Raw genomic sequence first — 21,296 nt, forward strand, 5'->3', positions numbered from 1 at the left:
TTTGTAAAAATTAATGTAAATATATAAAATATGTTGAGAAATAAAATCTTTATTAATATTAATTTTAGTATATTTTCTATCATATAAATATTTTTAAAATAGTATGTATATCTTTGTTATAATAAGCAATATGAATTGTCAATTGTATCGCTGGATTTTATTTGTTTGTTTTACATATAAAGAATATTTAATTTTTATGCTCAGGTGTACGGTAAGTAAAGTTTAAAACTCAAAGAAAATATGAATGAATTAAAATTTCAAATGCAAAAATAATTTTAATTTGAAAATTAGATACACCCACAAATGTGTAGATTTACGTATGTGTATACATGCATGTATGATATTTTATGATTATATTAATATTTATGTCTACGACACTCTACCAAGTAACACTGAACTAACAGTATCTAGCCAATGTGATTTTGTTTCTATAGCTAAGGTTTAACTTAAAATCTTACCATGATTCTCACGAACTACACTATTACATGTACACGTTACAAAAAGTTTATTAATCGTAAACAAATAGAGTAAGAATTATTATAATAAATGAAAATAAAAAAAACATGTTATTAACAACGTGCTTTTAAAACTGTTTTGGTTATTTTTTGTTGTTTCAATTTATTATATCAATATTATAGTTAATAGTAATTTCTACGTTTTAGGAATAATGTAATTTTTTATTTAAATTTATTATCAATTTTTTGTTACATAATTAGTTTCTATTTTTTTGAATTATTATAAATATACTGTTATTATTTATTAAAATTTAGTTTTTTCCATTCATTCTCCTCACAATTTTGCACATTTTTCTTTCATTATTTTTTTTTTTTTTTGCCATAAAAAATCCAACACAAGTAAGTATTCAAAACAAATCATATTCAAAGATATATTCTCAAATAATTAAATCAATAATAATATACAAAATTTATTAATCAAAATTCAATTCTCTAACTCCAATATCAAAATGGACAACATCGTGCTCATAAATATAATTACAACGGTCAAATATTAGGATCATAATTCTATACATAAATTATAAAATATGCATGCATGAGGCCCTTGTTTCATTTTAATATGAAATCTAATTAGTTAAAGTTTACATCTTGTCACTCTTAATATGATATACTTTAATTTACAGGACCAGTTAAAACTACAAAAATATTCTTTCAATTCCATAATTTTAGACAAAGACTCAAGTTAGCATTAAAAAAAAGTCATATTAGTCCTTTCACAACTACTTAATATTTGTTGATACAAAAACATAGATTACTTATAGTAAAAAAGTTTTTGAGAATAATAATATAAAAAAGTTTATTTTTAATTGAAGTAAATAGCATTATATGATCATGTAATCGATTTTATTTAATGAGATAAAAAATGATTGTTGTTATTATTAAATTATGTAAAATTTATAGTACAACGAAAATTTTCATAATTATAATTAAAATAGTATGTGAGAAGTTTAAAATCATAACTAGATTAAACTAAATTATCAAAATTTAAGAAACTTTTTTATTTACAAAAATTCATTCTATATTTGTTTTTAAAGATTATTATTGAAAATAATGAAAATAGTAAAGTCATTTTCATTGTTTTCTATACAAATTTTTGAAAATAGAAAATAAAATAAAAATAAAGTGACAGTTTTATAATTAAAAGTAAAAAAATAAAGAAAGTTATTTTCTTCCTAATCAAAGAGCCCATAACATTATTTTATTTTAAATAAGGTTTCAGTAACACAAATTTTTTTTTAAAAAAAGTCTTAACTTATAACATGTAATTTACTTCGGCTTTATTTGACAAATTGAATTGAAATTAGTTTGAATCACAATTCTTAAGTTTGGATTGTTAAAAGAATAAGATGGTAGAATTATGGTTTTGAGTTGAATTTTAATTCTATTTGGACACTTCTAGGCTCTAGCTAATTAGGAGTTGTTAAGGGTAAAACTAAGTTAGATTTTAATAATAAAAATTGAATTCACATGTGATACGGGCAATCATAATGATACTAGTTGAACAAATAGACGGTAGAAATGGCAATGGTGATAGTATCATCCACAAATGATAGTGATATTGACGTCAAAAGTAATAATAATAATAATAATAATAATAATAATAATAATAATAATAATAATAATAATAATGTTGTAAGTGATTGTAATATGACAAGAAATAATACTTAACAGTAGTTATAATAATAGTAACGATATTGATCACAATGACAATAATAATTAACTGTAACTAGTTGATTTAACAACGATAACAATAATAATAGATATCATGTGAAAAATAATAATAATAATAATAATACTATAAATTAAGAAAAGAATTATAATTCAAAAAGTAAAATTAAGAATTGAAAAACTTTACTTAATTATAATAATTTCATGAAATTAAACTTCTAGAATCATAATTTTGATTTTAGAAAGACTTCTAAACACAATAATTACATTTTTTTTTTAATTTGAATTCTCAGCTCATGATCGCACTCTGATGCTTCAAAAAATTTCTCAACCTCTATACCTTCATTGAAATATAATTCACATTAAATGAAAATTAACTGAAATTAATAATATATGAAAAAATGATTCGTCAACTGTCGTTATTAAATGTTTATTGTTGTCAACTCTACGCCTGACAACGGCATTCCAACACTTCAAAATATTTCTCAACCTCGATACCTTCATTAAAATACAATTCATATTAAATGAAATTTCATTGAAATGTAAAATCTATAAAAATATGATTCCTCAAATATGTATTTCTTAAATGTTTATTTTTGTCAACTCATTGTCAATATGATTCCTTATAAATTTATTGCTTTGATTTTATTTCCTTATAGTTAAAAAAAACTCATTAATCGTATATCTTATCAATAAAAAAGCTTAACCTGGATAATTCTGACATTCAGTTTCTTTTTAATAACATCAACACATACGGACTAGATTCTAAAGCGGAGAAATAATATAATTTTAAATGCAAACGAAAATCTTCACACACTTAACGAAAGTCATAATGATAATCCTTGGATTTAGATGTTGTCGAACTAATGCGTTGTAATTCAATGCCTTGGATATTTCTGCTCTCAAATTTTCATCTTTCACATGTCACTCTGATCTGCACATCAGGTAAAAAAAATGTAGAGAATATGCAAAATTATAATCATAAGATGTAAACTTAAGAGATGTATATAATCTTGTTTAACTTGGATTTAACACTATGCAAAATTGTTTCTGGCTTTCTCGTTTATTTTGTACATGACATCTATATTTTCATTGCCTCAGCGGAATGTTGAACTACGATTCCCAGAAGCAGGAAATGCCTGCCGTCTTCTACCTTGTGGCAGTTGTTTAGTCAAATCACTTGCTGGTCCCTGTCCTATGGTTGAACGCTGCTTCTTGCTACCTGAATCCTCCATCTCCATATGACCATCACAACTCTGGGAAGATGCATGCGTTTTGTCTTCTCCAAACTTAACATGTTTCCTAGCAGCTTCATAATCAAAAGGCTTCAGCTGCAATATGCCACTGGGCTGTTCAGTTTTCTTGGGCTGTCTGGTTTTATTACTTTGATCATTTGAATGAAAGCATTTTTGGAAGTTTGATGACAATTCTGAGAGAGACACTGGTTCGTCTTCATCCTCTTTCCCTGAAGTGGACACAACATAACTTTTCTCCCTGTGACCATCATTGGAGTTCTCTAAGTTATTCTGCTCCGTATCCTCTGCGCCTGTATTAGAATCTAACTTTATAATCTCATCTAGAGTGGAGGCAGAAACTGGATCAAAAACAAGTTTCGGCGGTTCTGATGTTTCAGATGCTACACTAGGAGTTTTCACTAAAGGTTCTGACTTCTCATTGCTTCCCAAAAAAGAATGGAAAGGAAGGCTAACTGAAGATCTAATCTGCTCTAGCTTCATCTCTTCCTTGCCCTAAGAAGAAATCCCAAAAAGCAGTATGAAAATGAGTAGTCAGAACAGGTGTTAATATTAGAACAACCAGATGGTAAAGCACGACAGCCAAACAGTTAAAAAAAAAAAAGGCAAACTAACAAGTGTACACTCTTACATAACAGATATTCATTGAGATGTTTGACTAAAAGCATACCTTATCAGGACCAAGCTTCCTCTTTGAAGCCGAATTCCCCAGCAGCGCCCCAAAAGCACCAGAAGGCTTTTTTAGCAGTTGAACAGTTGCTCCATTTCCCTATCAACAAATTAGCAATATTATTTAGATCGATGCTCATAACTAGGGAGGCCTAACATTATATTAATGTTGAAACACAATTTTTGCAACCTTTGCTGTAGAAAGTGCACCAACATTTGCATCCTTACTCTGCTCTGAAATTGCGAGACTGTCTCTTGGAAGCTCAGATGTAAGACTATTGGACTTAATTTGTATTGGTACATTCGTATCTTGATGCTGAGAAGATTCCTGTTTAAGATCCAAAGAGTAAATGGTAACGTCACTAAGATATTAGTGTTGTTATTTTTCATTCCAACACCTTAATTGCATTTCCAACCTTTAAATTTTGTGTACGGGATTGAGTATCTTCAGTTCCATCTGTAATGAGTACTACATTCGATGCCTGTATAATGATCATCATATAATTTAATCATCAAACAAAGTCATAAAATAAAACCAAATAACACTAAACTGGTTAAGCACTTTAACAGTTGAGAGGTGTTAATTCCCAGAAAAAGAAAAACTGGGTAGAAAATTTCAAGAGATTGGCAAAGTAGTTAATTAGACTTCTCAGGTTACTTGAAATGGCCAATTTATAATCATTGTATATTGTTATAATTTATAAATCTAATTTGAATTACTCGTAGACATATATAATCATAATATATCTAATATAAAAGTGTTAGTACTTCGTACATCTAATACACACATTTATAATATAAGCAGAGTAAAATATAAGGTTATTCATGTATTATGAATTTGGTAATCTTAATCTTACTGGGATGTATTTGAATAAGTTTCACCGCACTAGTGCTTGACCAAATTCGTAAATATAAATGGGTGTTAGTGTTTGGTACTTAATACACAACCTTTAATCTTGGACAAATAAGAATAACGAATCTCCCACATTAATAACGTGCATGATGTATTCATAATAGTCAATTCATCATCAGACAAGACCTAGGATACCAAATTGTAAGTACAGGGAAGAACCAAATCATTGCTATGGCAATTGTAAAAATATTACTTACAGCGTAAGCCTGTCCTTTCAATTGTTGAGCATCTTCTTCAAATGCAGCAGCATTCTGAATAGAATGCCTAATAATGTTGACAACAGTATCAAGATTGTGTTCAACATATGGGTGTTTTGACTTCACCAATCGCCGTAGCTTGCTTGTAGTGAGAGGCATCTGCTTAGCTTTTAAATAAGTAAATACAAATTAAGTTAACACGTACATACAGCCAAATTGCTAACGTTTAGACAAAGATATAAAGATTGCATATGTTCCATACCAATTTCAAGAAGAGATTTATTTGGCAATACATATCCTGTACTCTCATCCTCTGCCCGGGCAACAATATCCCGCCATTCGCATAGACCCTGCACGTCATGTGAATAGAATATATGAACTATAATTAATGTTGAGAACTGATAGCAACTAAATGCAAAGTAAATGTAATATATAACATGCCATATTGTATTAGGTTCTGTAGGAGATGGAAGCTATTTTGGACAGTTTCAGAAAACGTAAAAAAAATCTTCAAATAAAATCTGACAGTATATAGGACAAGGATGCTTGAAAGAAGAAGGGAATTTCTGGGCGTCCAACCCAAACTGTTATGTGATAGAAACTAGTATGCTACAGCAAGATAACTATTCTAGGAATGCCAAGTGGAGATTGAAGTGATAACAGAGCAGTAAGAAACTGCAGTATTATTATTAAAGCAACTGAAGCAAAGGAAACAACAGTATTGAAGATAGTGAGTAGTCAGAAATGGCAACAATAGCTGCAACTGAGAATTCGACAATGAAGGTCATGATTGGAGTGATACTAAAAGAGCAAACTAGACTTTTCATTAAATAATAGAATCACCAAAGAGATTAATCTATAAAATTACAAGGGGAATCAGTTTACCTCATTTGTGTCAAATTGAGGTTCATGAGGAAATAATGGCTTCCTAATTATCATATTTGATTCTTAAAAACCAAATACAGAATTCTAGATTATGACAGAATTTACCAAAATACTTCAAAAACCCATGTCCCAAAATTTATCAAAAAGGATTGGCTTAGTGGAACTGTGAAAACCATTTTTCATATTCACTGTAAAAATGGTGTTAGATCAGGGGGCAAGATTTTGTTGCCTATGTAAGTAATCTTAGATCGGTGCTGAAAATAAAAAGGAGCAACTTACAGAAACAATAGCAAGCTGATGAGCATTGAAATCAGCCCCTTGCAACCTGCCCAGAAACAGGAATTGGATTTTGCTTTGTACTACTTGGCATGTATTACATGTAAACTTAAAACATAACTCTCTTTACATAGAAGATACAAAAAGTAAACAAGATGAAGATATATATAAAGGCTAGGTGATCAATTGCTACTGATATAGAATGCCAATTAATGAAAAAACAGTAATTGTAAAGGTGACAAACCCATAAATATGAACATAGGAGTTCTCTGTCAGAAGTTCTTTTTCATATAGCTGCATGCAGACATCATAACTCCGCTTGTAGACCTGTTGGTTTATGGAAAATTCCAACCAAAAGCCCAAAAAAGGGTTTATCGAGTCATGTTGTATCATCATTTGATTAAAGATTTAAAAATAAAAATATTGCACCAAAAACTTAATCTGATCAAGGAAAGGTCAAACAAGCTAATCAACCAATGCAAGATTGTAAGATGAATAAAAATTATAAAAAAACTGAGACAAAATTGTCGATGGGAACAAAGGAGCACCACATGGTTTGTGGTAAAGCATTGATAGATCACGTGCTCATCTAGTTAGTTTGATCTAATAAACTGGACCACAATGAAATAACAGCAGATTGAAGCAATTAAAACTGCCAGTGTGGTAGTTTGGAGTTAGCTTATTTTGAGAGGAAAAAATAGCTTTTTTGTCAGCTTCCTAAGATATTTTGAGCAAAAAAAGTAAGAACTATTACTTCATGAAGCAATCATAAATTACTAAACCTTGTAAAGTCATTCATGATGACATAAATTTAAATTAGACAACAAATTTCCAAACTCAATTAAGCATGCAAGGCTGATGTTCAACCAAATGAATTTTGTTGATACACTTTAATCCATAGCATCCACTGGCAAAGATTTCTTGGGGGTAGAAAATAGTTACCTCCACCAAAGGAGTGTCGGAAGACTTAGAATTTTCAGAATCCTTCGACAAAGCAAATAACTTAGTCCTCATTAAATCATATATATACAGCAAATAGTGTGTATCTTCTCTGGCATATCTGTCAAAGAAAAATGCAAATTAGATTGTAGTAAGTAGTTTTCCAATAACAGTGGGCCAGTAATTATCAACCTAAAATCAAGATAAGAGAATAAACTATTTTCTATTTTGGGAAAGGGAGATGAACCAAAGACAAGATGTTTTACAACAGTAGAAATCAGTAATGCTTGTGATAATTTTAATTTGCTTATTATTCTCCGGGTGGAATTCTGCAGAGTATCCTTCCTTTGTTAGGGAGAAAGATTGCGGAAGTAAAAACTAAGATAGGATGGAAAATAGAACAGAAATAACCAGCCAGTAAAACAGAGATCCAGAAAAGAAAGGGGAGTGGGGGGTGGGGATGAGTGGTAAGAGAATAGTTAGTTATAAACCTATGGTTATTATTTCTTGGGTAATCTTTGGACAGAGAATTTTCCTTCTCTGAGGAGCACACTGCTCTGGAACCTTAATTTTTTCTTTCTTGCTAATTTGCTATAACAGCTTCCTGAGCTGGTTTTAGTGATCAATCAGTTTCTGGTTACTCAATTCAGGTTTCTAACATAGTAGGATACTAACAACAACCACAACAACCAAACTTTATCTCACTAAGTAAGGTCGGCTACATGGATCATGCAACACCATTAATCTATATCAAAAACTAAATTTTCAGAAATCTGATTAATCGAAAAGTCTTTTTTAATAACTTCATCTATGGGTCTTTTGGGTCCCCCTCGACCCCTCTTTACCAGACTAAAAGTCATACAATTCACTCTCTTTACTGACGTCTCCAAAAGTCTTATTTGCACATGACAAAACTACCTTAAACAATTTTTAGTCATCTTTTTCACTATAGGTTCTAATACAATATTCTATCATATACTATCATTTTGAGTCATGTCCTTTCTTGTGTGTTCACAAAGTGATAAAAAAAACAAGGAAAACAGAAAGACTAATTGAGGAAGCTTGTCAAATTAATCTGATTATCTGCCCTTGAAGAATTTGAGGAAGCTTGTTGTTAGGCCATGGTTGAACTGAGTCAAATCAGCAGACCACATTCTATTTTAGGGGGCAGATTCCCAAAAATTCTGCCATGGCCACCATGACTTGCCATTGCAAACCCACCATGACTTACCATTGCAAGTCCGCCATGCCACACCATATTTATGCCGGATTGTTCAAAAGCCACCACCGTTTTCCATCATGGCCGCCATTTGATAACACTGATATTTAGTCAGCTCAGATATGCTTAAGGCCAAGTAAATAGCATACCTGAATATCCTGAGTGTTGAAGGTACCATATGAAACTTATGTCTATGGGAACAAGAAAAAGGGTTGCTTCTTCTTAAAATACATACTAACATCCAGTGTTGTTAGAAAACAGTTATGACAGCACTATGGTGGGTAACAGTGCCATTTTTCCACCAAACCGCCATGACCATGGCAAAATATGGTGGTTTTCATTGGTGGCCATTAGGCGCCTGATGGTAACAGCGGAAATGGTCTTTTTGACAGGAAAAATTGGGTAAAGCCACAGACCCGACTCAGTCAAGAGAGAAAACCCGCACGCCCAAACCCTAAATCACACATCTCTTCTTCCTCTCTCTTCTTTGTCTCACGTCTGTGTCACTATTGCACCACCGTGGAACAGCGGTCTGCCACATGATACTTGCTGTCATTGTTTCTTCCGCTGCAGGCCCTAATCACAGACAATTGTAATGGAGAAAGGAAGTGAAAGTCCAATCTTGCCCTTCCTACAGTGTTATTTAGGGCTTTTTTTAAGGGCAAAAGTATTTCCTTCTCTTCTCAAGCAAGCGGTATGCACACATGTTCTCTCCCTTGCTCTTTTTTCTTCCTTCTTCTCTAAAGTCAACTTCTCCTTCATCTCTTTCATTTTTCCCAGCAACTGTGAGTGGTGGGCCCTGTTTTTCAGCATCTATTTTCCATTATGCTTCTCTGGGCTCTGTTTTTCTGCTTCATACAGTGCTCTATTTGTCACTCTCTTTGCATCTATTTTGCTTTTTCTTGTGCTATGTTCTTCTTCAGATAGTGTTCTGTTTCTCACTCATTCAGCATCTTCAGTTTTCCTCTTTTTAAGTTTTTCCCTCCCCCATTCTGTTTTACTCCCCCATTTTTTTCGTTTTTCCTTATTATTCTGTTTTCTTGATTCTATTTTTAGTTCTCTGTTTATCTGTTATAACTTCAGCTCTATTCTCTATTTTACAACCATTTTATTCTTTTTTCTCAAAACGTTCTTTCTTTATATGTAGTTAGTTTTCCAGTTTTATATCACATTTTGTAATATATATATAATTTTATTATGACCGTCATGCTTTCCCCATAACCTGCCATCTGCCATTGATAACATCTTAGTCTCACTCACAAAGGTCAGTTGCAGCAGGCCGTCAAACCTGGGACTACCAAATACTAAAGATTCTTAGTATGCTGAACAGTGACACAATGGAATTACTTATTTACCTCATAAATTTTTGAAAACCAGGGGGAAAATTTAAAATTCAGTAGACCAGAATGAACAGAAGAAAAATAAAACAAAGAAAGAATCAAGGGAGTGTCAAATGTGACAACTGACAAGTGTAAAATAGAATTATACCTTAGCATCTCATCAGGAAGTGGGCGTAGTCTCCAGTCTGCATTCTGGTACCTGCAAGGAGCTGTAAGTGTAAACCTTCTACAATTTTTGCGAGGAAAAAAAAAAAGGAGAAACCATACCAGAAGAAAAGGAGAAAAAAAGACAACATACTCTTTGTTTGCAGTAACTTCACAAAAATGATGCAGAATATACTCCAAACTATTTCTCTCCAAATTTAACAGCTTTGATGCCTAAGAAATGCATTCAAAATAGGATTAGTCTTGTATCATAAAAAAAAGAGAAGATTATTGTAACTAAATTGCCAACATGTGATAAAAAAACAGGATTATGGCAAGGAGAATCAAAGGCAGAACTTCACAGGCACTGTTTCACCAATTTTCATGCTGCTGAACAAATTGATACATTATGAACACATGAACAGATAAATGCTGTGTCCACCAATCAAAGAAAATCTTACATGACAACTATCACTAACCATAAAATGATATACAATTTTGTTACCAAGCAAAGTAATAAGAGTCTCAAATTTGAATAGTCAAAGCGTTTACACAAACCTGGTGAGTATCAAACAAATTACAAACATAAATGCCAAAGTCTCGTTGAAGCCACACAATGTCTCGATCCGCACCATGCATGACCTAATTAAACATAAATATGGTCAAAAGAATGAGGCAACTAAGTTGAATTGAGCTAATCATGTGCAACTAACCTTCCTTTTGGCAGGGTCCTTGAAGACTTCCCTAAGATAGGGCCCAACATGAATACGTAGTTTCAATGTGTCAACAACAAAATCTTCAGTTCTTGTTGAGATTTGCATCAAGCAAGTCAAACCTTGAAAAGACCGATATTGATTATGCTCCAAATCAACCTAAATATTTCAAGTCAAGACACAAAGTCAAAAGAATGCAATGAAAGGAAGGGAGTGACTACAAGAAAAGGGGAATATCAATACAACAATCAAATGAAATAAAATCAAAAAGCATCCAAAGGCAAATTAAAAATCAAAGAGTTATATCCTATAGAATACAAAAACAATAAACATGAGATACTAAAAATCTTCACAATCAACAGAGAAACCACTGAACTCAGTACACATACATTATGATAACAAGAGAAACATATCCAGACAAGATTGCAAGCAATCATATTTTGCATAATACAAACTAAGCATAACGCCTTACCTGAATAACTCCCCAACCAAAGAATAAAACATCATAAAATGACATAATAACAGCTTACTTTTGTCAATGAGGAAGCTTGAAAGCTAGAGCTTAACAGCCTGTTTATTTCTGCTTATTTTCAAGGGAAATTTACTATTTTAATTTAAAAAGTTTACAAATTTATGAAAATAAATAAGTTTCTTGTTAGAAAATAATAATGTAAAAAAATAGGTAGTTTTAGTTAGTGTTTCTCTCTTACATTGGAGTAGCTTATGAAAAAGGAAAAAAACACTTAAAAAAGGTTAAAACACTATTCACAATTTCTTTTCCAAATAAATCCTAGGCCATTCAATATAGATCATGCACACACTAAAAATAACATGAACCAATTGATATTATGAACTGATTGATATTATAACTATTGCATGCACTTTAACAAGCCCATATCAAACAATGTCCAATGCTCAACAAGAGACCCTAATATTATAACAGTTAAGGAGATAATTCCCTGTAAATATCAAGGGAGATGCAAAATGTAAATAAATAATCAAATCCAATATTAATTTCTGACACAGAATGGTAGCCTAGGTTGCATGAATATGGGTTTGGAATGCGACAATTTTTAAAAATTAAAGATATGGGTACAGTAATATAATTTTAAAATAATATAAAGAGAATTAAAATATTTTGTAAACTGTTGTGAGAACATTTATTAAAAAAAATTAACAAACTGGTATCTTACATCTGATAAGCAAGGATGAATGAATTTGAGTAAATAGGGAATCAAATATGAAAATTGAGAGAAAGGTAAAATAATCTGTAAATTTAACAGAAAATTCGTCTTTTTTTTTTTGGGAGGAAAAATGGTCTAGCTAATAACTAGCTATACCCCAAGTTGCACCTAGATTAATTAGAGGTAGATACCTTGAATTACAAAGAAACGGACCAGAATTTGCACTACTTAAGATTAATATTTAAAATTTCAAAGGGAATTTTTAATTTTATCATGTATTATTGCAGTTCCACATATCAAAGACAAGAATCAAGTAATATAACTGGCTGTGAGGAAAATTCTAAGTAAAAATTTAGAAATAGTGATCATGTTTTACCGCAAATTCATTAACAGAACGCAGCTTAGCAGCCAACTCCTTCAAATCTTTGACTTCCTCCACAAGCTTGAAAGGTGTGCTTTCTATAGAGGGTGGCTTCATTGGCACAACGTCCCCAACATTTGTATCAACAAAATCCAAAACAGAGAGCTTTTCCTGAAATAATGAATTAGTAATTGACTAACAAAAAGAGATGATGACAAAATGAAAAAACCCAACTTAACACAGAACAAAAGAAATCAAAATTATGAAATATTTTCATAAGCACACAAACAAAGGATGCAGATTGCTAATCCAAAATGAGACAACCAAAAGGTATTCTACAGGGATTTAAATGCCAGAAAAGCACGATGTCAAATGCCATCAGACAACCAAATGTCATTTCTACCAAGATTTAAATGCCAAAAATACCATTTACGAATTACCACTTTCACAAGGATTTATTCTTTCATGCATCAAAAGTCTCTCAATAAGGCTTATTGAGTCTTCAACCCAAGATCATGCAATATTACGAGAGTGAAAGGGTATCAACATGATAAAGACAATATCATTAAACCCAAGCTATTACTGCTTCCAACTATACCATACCTACATATAAATAGTCAGCATGATCACCATGGTGAATGCTAAGAAACATCTCATGCAACTTACATAACAATATCCTCTTCATTGAAAAACATACAACTAAACATTAGAATTGGCGAAGGGGGGAAGTCAAATGTGAAGCCCAATTTCCTAGTTGAAAGAAGAACTTGTATTTCTTGGAATTACACTTCACCCATATTTGCTCAAAAATTGGATCATCCCTATGATTATGTTTGAGAGAGAATGACATAAGAAAAAGAAAATATAATTAGTGCATCCCATTCCCAAAATCAATCATATTGGTTCATTGTTTGATAGAAAATGCTTTTCTCTCTCTCTTTCTCTCTCCAATAGGGGTACAGGACCATATCTATGTCCCATAACTTAACAGGAAAGGATCCAAATCCCTTCTCTTACTAAGGAATGCTCGGTCCTAGTCATTACAAAACTCCATATAAAGTCAATAGCATAGTGATTGCGCCAAACCTTATCCCACTAGATGTGGTCAGCCATAGTGATGCCAAACATCTGATTCAATCTTGCTGTTTAAGGGGGTGAAAACTGAATATTACATGACAAATTAACTACATACATCCATGAGAAAATTTAATATGAACAAGATCACAGAACAACTGTAAGCAAGTTATTACTTGCCTGATGAACTTGATATACACTTGAACCTAAGCCCCAAATTAACTTACCAATAATAATAAATAAAAGAGCCTACCCACCTGTGAAAATATATATAGGTGACTAACAAATGATCAATTTAATTGATGGCTGATTGTAAACAGTCCCAGTTGAAATTTTTTTCACTTCAAATAAATTTGTTAGAAACCCAAAACAGCAGGGAAAACAACAAGATTTACTTTAAGCTCATTCTAGTCATGTATTCACTACTTAGTTAAGTACTACCAAATCATTAAAAAGATCCCGACTATCACAAACACAACCTATAAGTCTTTATACTCCAGTGATGCACAAACACAGAATTCAAATTTAAACTCAATAACAAAAAAAAAAAAAAAAATAACATCAAGCCAGTGAATGAACTAACCAGTGGATGAATAAACCTCAGTCCATCATCACTCCTCTGCAACCACACATGCTCAAAAGGCATGTTAGCATTATTAACCACTATGCTGTACTCATCCTGCGGCCTCGGAATCGTTGGTATATGAAACGGAACCTTTGGTCTTGGCCCTGTGGTCTTCTTATCCTTCGTTGCCACTGTAACTCCAGGCATCGCCAAAGCCGAACCCGTCTTTGTCTCGGAATCAGTTGTCACTGTCGCCGTCACGCTCCCTCTTCCCCCTTTCTTCTTCCTCCCAGAAACCAATTGAAACCCGTCTTCCTCCATCAAATGCTTCGCCGGACGCCCAGTTTCCTCCTCCTGCTGCCGAACCTTCCGAAACTCGTCGGCAGAAGCATCAAACCGCTCCAAAATGTCGTCGTTCACGTTCACAAGCCAGTCATAGGCGTCATCAACGTCGACGGGGAATGCACCGTGTGCCGCCGCAGCAACGCCAATAGCCTCCAGCATCGACCGGGATTCCCGCGCGATTTCCTCCACGGGGACCTTGAACTCCTCGAAGTTACGGTAGAAGTGAAAGTCCTTGTCGGAAGGGATGCACCGCGACGATGCGGCGAGCTTCGCCACCGACGAGGAGAGAGGACCCGCCGTTAGGGTCTGCAGCGCCTGGGCGTTGGCGGCGGTGTGAGGTTGATCGTGATCGACATCCATGGCGTCGTGGAGATCGATCGAGGGTAGTGAAGATTGGGGATTTTTTCTTAGGGTTAGGGTTTTAGGATTTTATGTGCGTCGACATCATTGCTGAGCACTGCGTTTTGCTCTGAACTGAAACATAAAAGCGAGAATGGGAATCTTTCCGAAACCAAAAAAGGGTTGATTTGGGGCAACGGCGAGTGTTATTTATATACGTTTATGTCACGTGGTATGGGTATGACTGTGAACGTAGGGATAAAAGTGTGATTTTTTATTTTTTACAAAATAATGAGATAAAAGAATTAATAATAGTAAAATTTTATTAAAAAATATTTATTATAATTTTTAAAATTTAATATAATAAATAAATATTTTTATAAAAAAAAATTATATTTATAAATATTTAAACTAATTTCTAAGAGTTGAAGTTAATAAAAAAAAAATTATTTTATATAGATGTCAAATTCATAAATTTATTAATAGGAGTATATTTTTATATGACTATAATTTTTTAATATAAGTTTATTTAATTATATTTTTTTAAACTTATGTTACTATATTTTTAAATTTATAAAGTAAATTTTATTATTAATAATTATTATTTTATCAAATTAAATATAATTAAAATAAATAAATAAAGTTCTAAATTAAAAATTAAATAATAAAAATAGAAAAAAAAGTCATATGACATAATTAGAAAGAATATCATTTTGAATAATATTTTTATTTAATATAGGTCTTAAAACTATGATTTTAATTTATTTTTTTTAAATATTTGATAGAATATAAATATTTTAAAACAATTTTTTTTAGGCAAAATTACTCTTTTTTAAAAAAATATTTGATAGAATATAAATATTTTAAAAGAATTTTTTTAGGCAAAATTACTCTTTTATTTTCTAACTTTTTTTTTTATTTTAGTCCTCTAACTTTTTAAAAAGTTTTAAACAGGTATTTTTTCATTAAAAACCTTAACTTCATTAAAAAGTTTTGTCATTTTGTGTCACGTATATTGTGTGTTACTGTTTATTGTCTTCTTTCTCAAATCTCTAATTTGATTTTTAGCAACTTTTTTCTTCTTTTTTCTGCCTTTCATCTTCATCTTCTTATACTTAAAATTTCATCTTTATTTTCTTATACTCAAAACTTCATCTTCTTGCTACTAACACCAAGCACTCACCCTCAAATTTCAAACCATAAATAAATCAACTTTCTAAATAATCATTTTCTATCTTCGTCAATTTGTATTTATTTTCAGATTATATTTTAAGCTTCCAAAAAATGGTATTCTTGTCAATGAAGGCTTAGGAGGTCAGGATAGCATGGAAAATCAATAAAATGAAAAATGGGAACATGTGTTCAAATCTACTGGAGATGAAAAATGAGTATTAGAAAGTTAGGTTATTTATGGTTTGAGATTTGGCGATGGGTGTTTGTTGTTAGTAGCAAAAAGATAAAGTTTTGAGTATAAGAAGATGAAGATAAAAGAGAGAAGGAAGAAGAAAAACTGTCAAAAACTAGATCGGAGATCTAAGGAATAAGACGATGAACAGTAATACACAGTATACAGACACAAAACGACAAAACTTTCTAATAGAATTGTTTGGAGTAAGAAAAATTTTCTAAGTTACAAAATCCTGTTGGAGGATTTACTTTTTGAGAAGTTTTGAAGGGTTTAGAGAAGAGCCTTCACAAGCTGAAAATTGCACTTTTTGAGGAAATCCTTCTTCATCAAGAGAGAGATTTTGTGTAGTTTTTTGTACAAAACATAAAGAAACCCAAAATTGCTCAAAAATAGGACGGACATAAAAATATTCTAAATCCACAAAACTATAGGCTTTCTAAGGAGTTTTTGAGGAATTTTCAAGACCCCGACACTTAAAATTGCTCGAAAACAAGACTGACAAAAATATATTATGTCCACAAGACTGGAGGCTTTTCGAGGAGTTTTTGAGAAATTTCCAAGTCTCTTATACCCAAAACTGCTCGAAAAAAAGGACTGATAGACAAATATTCTAAGTCCACAAAATTAGAGGTATTTTCGAGGAGTTTTTGAGGATTTTTGAAGCCCCTTACACCCAAAATAGATCAAAAATTGGAGTGACAAGAAATTATTCTAAGTCTACAAAACTGAAGGTATCTTCAAGGAGTTTTTAGAGGATTTTTAAGTCCACAAACCTGATTGAGCTCCAAATTCCCTCTAGAATTGCTCAAAAATAGGAAGTAGCCAGAAAATATTATAAGTCCACAAACCTGGTTAGGCTCCAAAGTTTCCTCCAGAATTGCTCGAAAAAAATAGGAATGAATAGAAGAAATATTCTAAGTCCACGAGAACAAAAAGAGCTATCAGATTCCTTAGAATTGGTCAAAAAATAGAAATCAAGGGAGAAATTATTCTAAGTCCATAATGTTAAATAAGCCTCTTAGATTTCTCTCAGAATGGCTCGAAAAATAGAAAACAAAAAAGAAAAGATTCTAAGTCCAAAAGAATCATGATATGACTTACGAGGCTCAGAAGCGGTTACCAGCAGTTACCACTAGACGAAAGATCAACAGCACGAAGTAGGATCGTGGATGATAGCAATTATGAAAGAAACCACAATCGACAGCAAGATTAGAGCCAGTCACGAATAATAGACAACAGTTGAAGGCAGTTACTAAGAAATGCCTGCAAAAGAGGGAGAACGGTGGTGTCCATCCTGCCTATAAATACTCCAAAAGTTCATTTTACACAGGATGACTTTTTGCACCTAGACACCGCACCTAAAATTTTTTGTACGCTGAAAACCTGACCACGTCAAACACTAGCTTCCAAGAGGTTCACGGTAGTTGTTCGTTGTTGTTAGAAGTCGTACATTACATTTCTGCATATTTATGTTTTCGTATTTTAGTTTCAGTTCATTTTTCTTATTTTTGTTCCTACAATTTGGTTCTTGTTTAGCACATTTCTGTAAAAACGTCTACGTTTGATTAAGCTCTGGGTAATCATCATTTGTTACTTCTATTTTACAATGTCAGTTTGATCATCATGTTAACAATACACTTAAAAGAACGCAAGAGGACCTATAATAATACCATTTGAAATTAGTCCTTAAAAAATTATTAGAATTTAGTTTATCATATTTTTTTAAATGTTTGGAATTAGTCACTATCATTAGTTAAATTTTGTTAAGTAATGAGCTGAATAACATAAATTTAGCTCATTATTGTCACATATATATATTATCAAAAAATTAATAATTAATTCATTTTCTTTGACCTTTATCACTCTTTTTTAATTCTTCTTCAACCCCACTTCATCATCTCAAATTCCATTATAGGGTGTTGGATCTTATCAACTATGGTAGCTTACTAAAAATAATCTATGTCAAAATAAATTTATCATACGTGATTACAACAACATTTAGCAAAAGTTTCTTGTCAAAATAACCAATGTCACACTTTTTGTTCTCTTCTTCACCCTCATTTATGACGCCTCAAACTATCTTTCTAACCTAACACTAACCATAATCTTAACCCTAAACCTAAAATCATTTTTCTCTCTAAAACCAACACCTTCAAAGCCCTAGCTCATTATCTCCATTATTTTCTCACTTCAAATGACATCGCATTCTTCTTCACCCTCATTTATGACGCCTCAAACTATCTTTCTAACCTAACACTAACCATAATCTTAACCCTAAACCTAAAATCATTTTTCTCTCTAAAACCAACACCTTCAAAGCCCTAGCTCATTATCTCCATTATTTTCTCACTTCAAATGACATCGCATTTGACATCATCAATTCACAACATTACGAGCTCAAAGACCTCCCAAAGAAAAATGTTCATTCTCCTTGTCATTTCTATATGGCAAGATGAAAAGTCTCCTACTTCTTGATTCTTTGCCATGTTGTTTGTCGATAGCACTACCAACTTTTAGGTTGGCTCCTTATTCCTCTTGCATAGCAAGTTCCCCATCTTTGGTGTCAAAAGCCGAGCTATGATGACTCATTCAATGTCATCACGAGGGATCTCATGAAGCACATGAGGGCTCTAGGCACTGCAAAGGTGCTTCATTTGTGGGAAGGGGACGTTGATGGTTATAATGTGGACATCATTTTTTATCAATGGTGTGAGAAGGTGGTTGGAGTTTTGAAAGGTAGTATTGTGAAAAATAGCGACAATAGTGCCGAAGATTGAAAACAAAAATGCCAATCTAAATGGCAAGGTCAGCAAGTCGAAGAAGAATAAGAAAAGGAAAAAGAAAGTGAATCAAAATCTAAGGAGCAAAAATGCCATTACCATTGCTATTGCCATTGCCATTAGACATTACAAACTGATGCAAAAGTGAAAGTGGAAGTGGAAAAGAAGAAGAAGAATCTTTTCGCACTTGAATCCTAATGTGGAAAGAGTGCAAATGTTAAAGAGAGAAAGAAGAACATAAAAGAGAGAAAATTTAGATTGGCATTTTGCGATAAGTCTCTATAAAATTTTTGTTAAGATTTAGTCCCTACCGTCAACTCTTCTATGTTAAGTGCTGAGCTGAATGACGAAAAGTCAGCTCAACACTGACACATAACATGCCACATCAATTATGTTTATTATATTTTATTATTTAAAATAAATATTTGTAAACAAGTCCTTATCATATAAATATTTAATAAAGTGAATATTTGTCTTTAGTAATTCAAATTGTGTGAATTTAATAGAATTCTGATGTAATTTTATTAGTTTTGTAGGAGATTCTAAGTTTAGAGTCTTGAGGATAAGGATTGAAGAAGATTCAATTGAAGAAAGTGGAAGAATTGAGCTTAAAAATCAAGATCAATTGCATAACAACTCTTAAGTGCTGAAAGTTATCACTCCAGCAACAGAATTCATGAAGGGTCTTACACGTAAATACTTATGCCCAAGGCTAATTAGTCCAGAAACCTTTCGCATAAACACTCTTACTACTAAAAGTAGCTACGCACAATTGCACATAACCACTCTTGCTACTGAAAGTAGCTACGTGCAAGGCAAATTCACACAGAACACATGCGCGTGGACACTCTTGCTATTAAAAGTGTTTACGCAAAATATCAGAATTTGGAAAATTGCTTTTTAGTGTCAACTTTGGGCGTTTAAAGTTCTTACTTCAGCCTTAGAAGCTTCTGAAAGGCCTTCTACATTACAACTCTCGGTGATTAAAGTGCCAACGTGAAAGAAGGCAGGAAAATTATAAAAAGTGGTTGAAAATTCAAATTTGAGAGTTTTTCTCATTTTTTTTCATTTTCACACCTTAGGAGAGTTAGAGAGGGAGATTGGAGGCGACTTCTAAGCTCTGGACCTTGAGAAATCAAGTTAGAGATTGGATTTATGAAGAAATTCTTCAGCTTCTCTTCTTCTACTCTTTCTCTCTCTTTTTCTTTTAAGAACATGTTCTAATTTCTTTTTGTTAAGGATTGATGGATCCGATTTTGATATTCTAAATTAATTATGGATCTGGATTTTAAGATCTTAATTGTATTGAACGTTTAATTCTTTCTTTAATGCAATTCTTGAATTAGCTATTCAATTTAATTGAACTTGGAGGATTTTCATCAATGGAAGTTGAGTTAATTTGTCAAATCTGAATTGAATGTCCAGGTTATGAATATCTTAGGGATAAAAATTTGTGATCTTGTGATTTCTTAATTTTTAATGCCTAATGCAATGTTTGACTGAATTGCACCTAAGGAATTAGAGTAGTTTAGTTAAATATTAGGATCAATGAGGCAAGAAATTGTCCTTTGATTAATCTAGTGAAATTGATCATCAATCAATTAAGTAACTTAGAGTTCATATCTACTTTAGTTTTGCAATTGATAAAGAGGTGAAATCAATCCTAACTTCATTCACACATTATTTCATTTCTAAATTAGTAGCTTTGTTTTGTTGTAATTTTCTAATTTCTGCACTTTATTGCTTTTGTTTGTTAAATGATTCAAAATCTCTACAAATTTGTTTAGCTCAACTAGTTATTAATTTATGAAGTGGTAATTGATAGACCTAATCCCTGAGGATGATACTTGAGACTCATATTGATTTTCAAATTTTATTACTTGTTACAACTACATAGTACATTTGCTAGTTAGTTTTCTCTAAATTTTTTGTGACAAGTATTCGTTCTTGCTTTCCTTTTTCAGTTCATGAACCCTATATGTAGCAATATTGTTCATGGAGGTTGAATTAGAGGCACAACATAGTTGTGGTATTGTGGTCTTCTTAGGTATCAAGGATGGCTAGGTGGATACCTATATTTACCATAGCAGACATTGATTGTGCCACTACCATCATGAGAGACATTGCTCCCCCTATTTGTAGGTGGACAATGGTGTTTAACAACATTAGCAAAGGTATTATGCTCTTCAAAGGTGACAATAGGGCTCAATTGTTGCGCTCACGTTGAATGACCATAGAGAAGACCCTATTTGTTGATGGCAAGGGATCCATGAGTAAGACTTGAGAGCAGACCATCGAGAATCGTTTATCAAGCCCTTTGAGAAACTAAATGATGAAGTCTTGCTAATGATAAGATTTCATTGCGCATGTGCAAGAGCCATAAATCTTTCTATGTTTAGGGTTATAAATCTTTTTAATTTTAATAAATTATTATTAATAATATATATATATTTATATTTTTTATATTTTGCACCCCCTAATTTTATGTTTTTGTACCCTTTATATTTTT

The 21,296-nt window shown here is 32.1% G+C and overlaps 1 protein-coding gene across 2 annotated transcripts; it reads right to left on the reverse strand.

The window, feature by feature from the left end:
* Positions 1–3,142: 3,142 nt before the first annotated feature.
* On the reverse strand, positions 3,143–14,784 carry LOC113868038 (protein RRP6-like 2). Of its 2 annotated transcripts, none has more exons than XM_027503590.1 (15): positions 13,934–14,784; positions 12,292–12,447; positions 10,732–10,890; positions 10,577–10,660; positions 10,173–10,252; positions 10,023–10,073; positions 7,319–7,436; positions 6,621–6,703; positions 6,380–6,425; positions 5,478–5,565; positions 5,216–5,382; positions 4,522–4,587; positions 4,296–4,433; positions 4,107–4,205; positions 3,143–3,931 (listed from the first exon to the last, which is right to left on the reverse strand). In XM_027503590.1, the coding sequence occupies exons 1-15, from the start codon at positions 14,618–14,620 to the stop codon at positions 3,281–3,283; spliced, it is 2,673 nt and encodes an 890-aa protein (XP_027359391.1). In that variant the 5' UTR covers positions 14,621–14,784; the 3' UTR covers positions 3,143–3,280. The 2 variants fall into 2 exon arrangements, with proteins under 2 accessions (XP_027359391.1, XP_027359392.1); XM_027503591.1 differs by having other exon boundaries at positions 3,149–3,931; positions 4,320–4,433.
* Positions 14,785–21,296: the final 6,512 nt, after the last annotated feature.

This window comes from Abrus precatorius, unplaced genomic scaffold (genome assembly GCF_003935025.1).
Source record: "Abrus precatorius isolate BTA unplaced genomic scaffold, Abrus_2018 Scaffold5, whole genome shotgun sequence".
In the NCBI taxonomy this organism is placed as follows: domain Eukaryota; kingdom Viridiplantae; phylum Streptophyta; class Magnoliopsida; order Fabales; family Fabaceae; genus Abrus; species Abrus precatorius.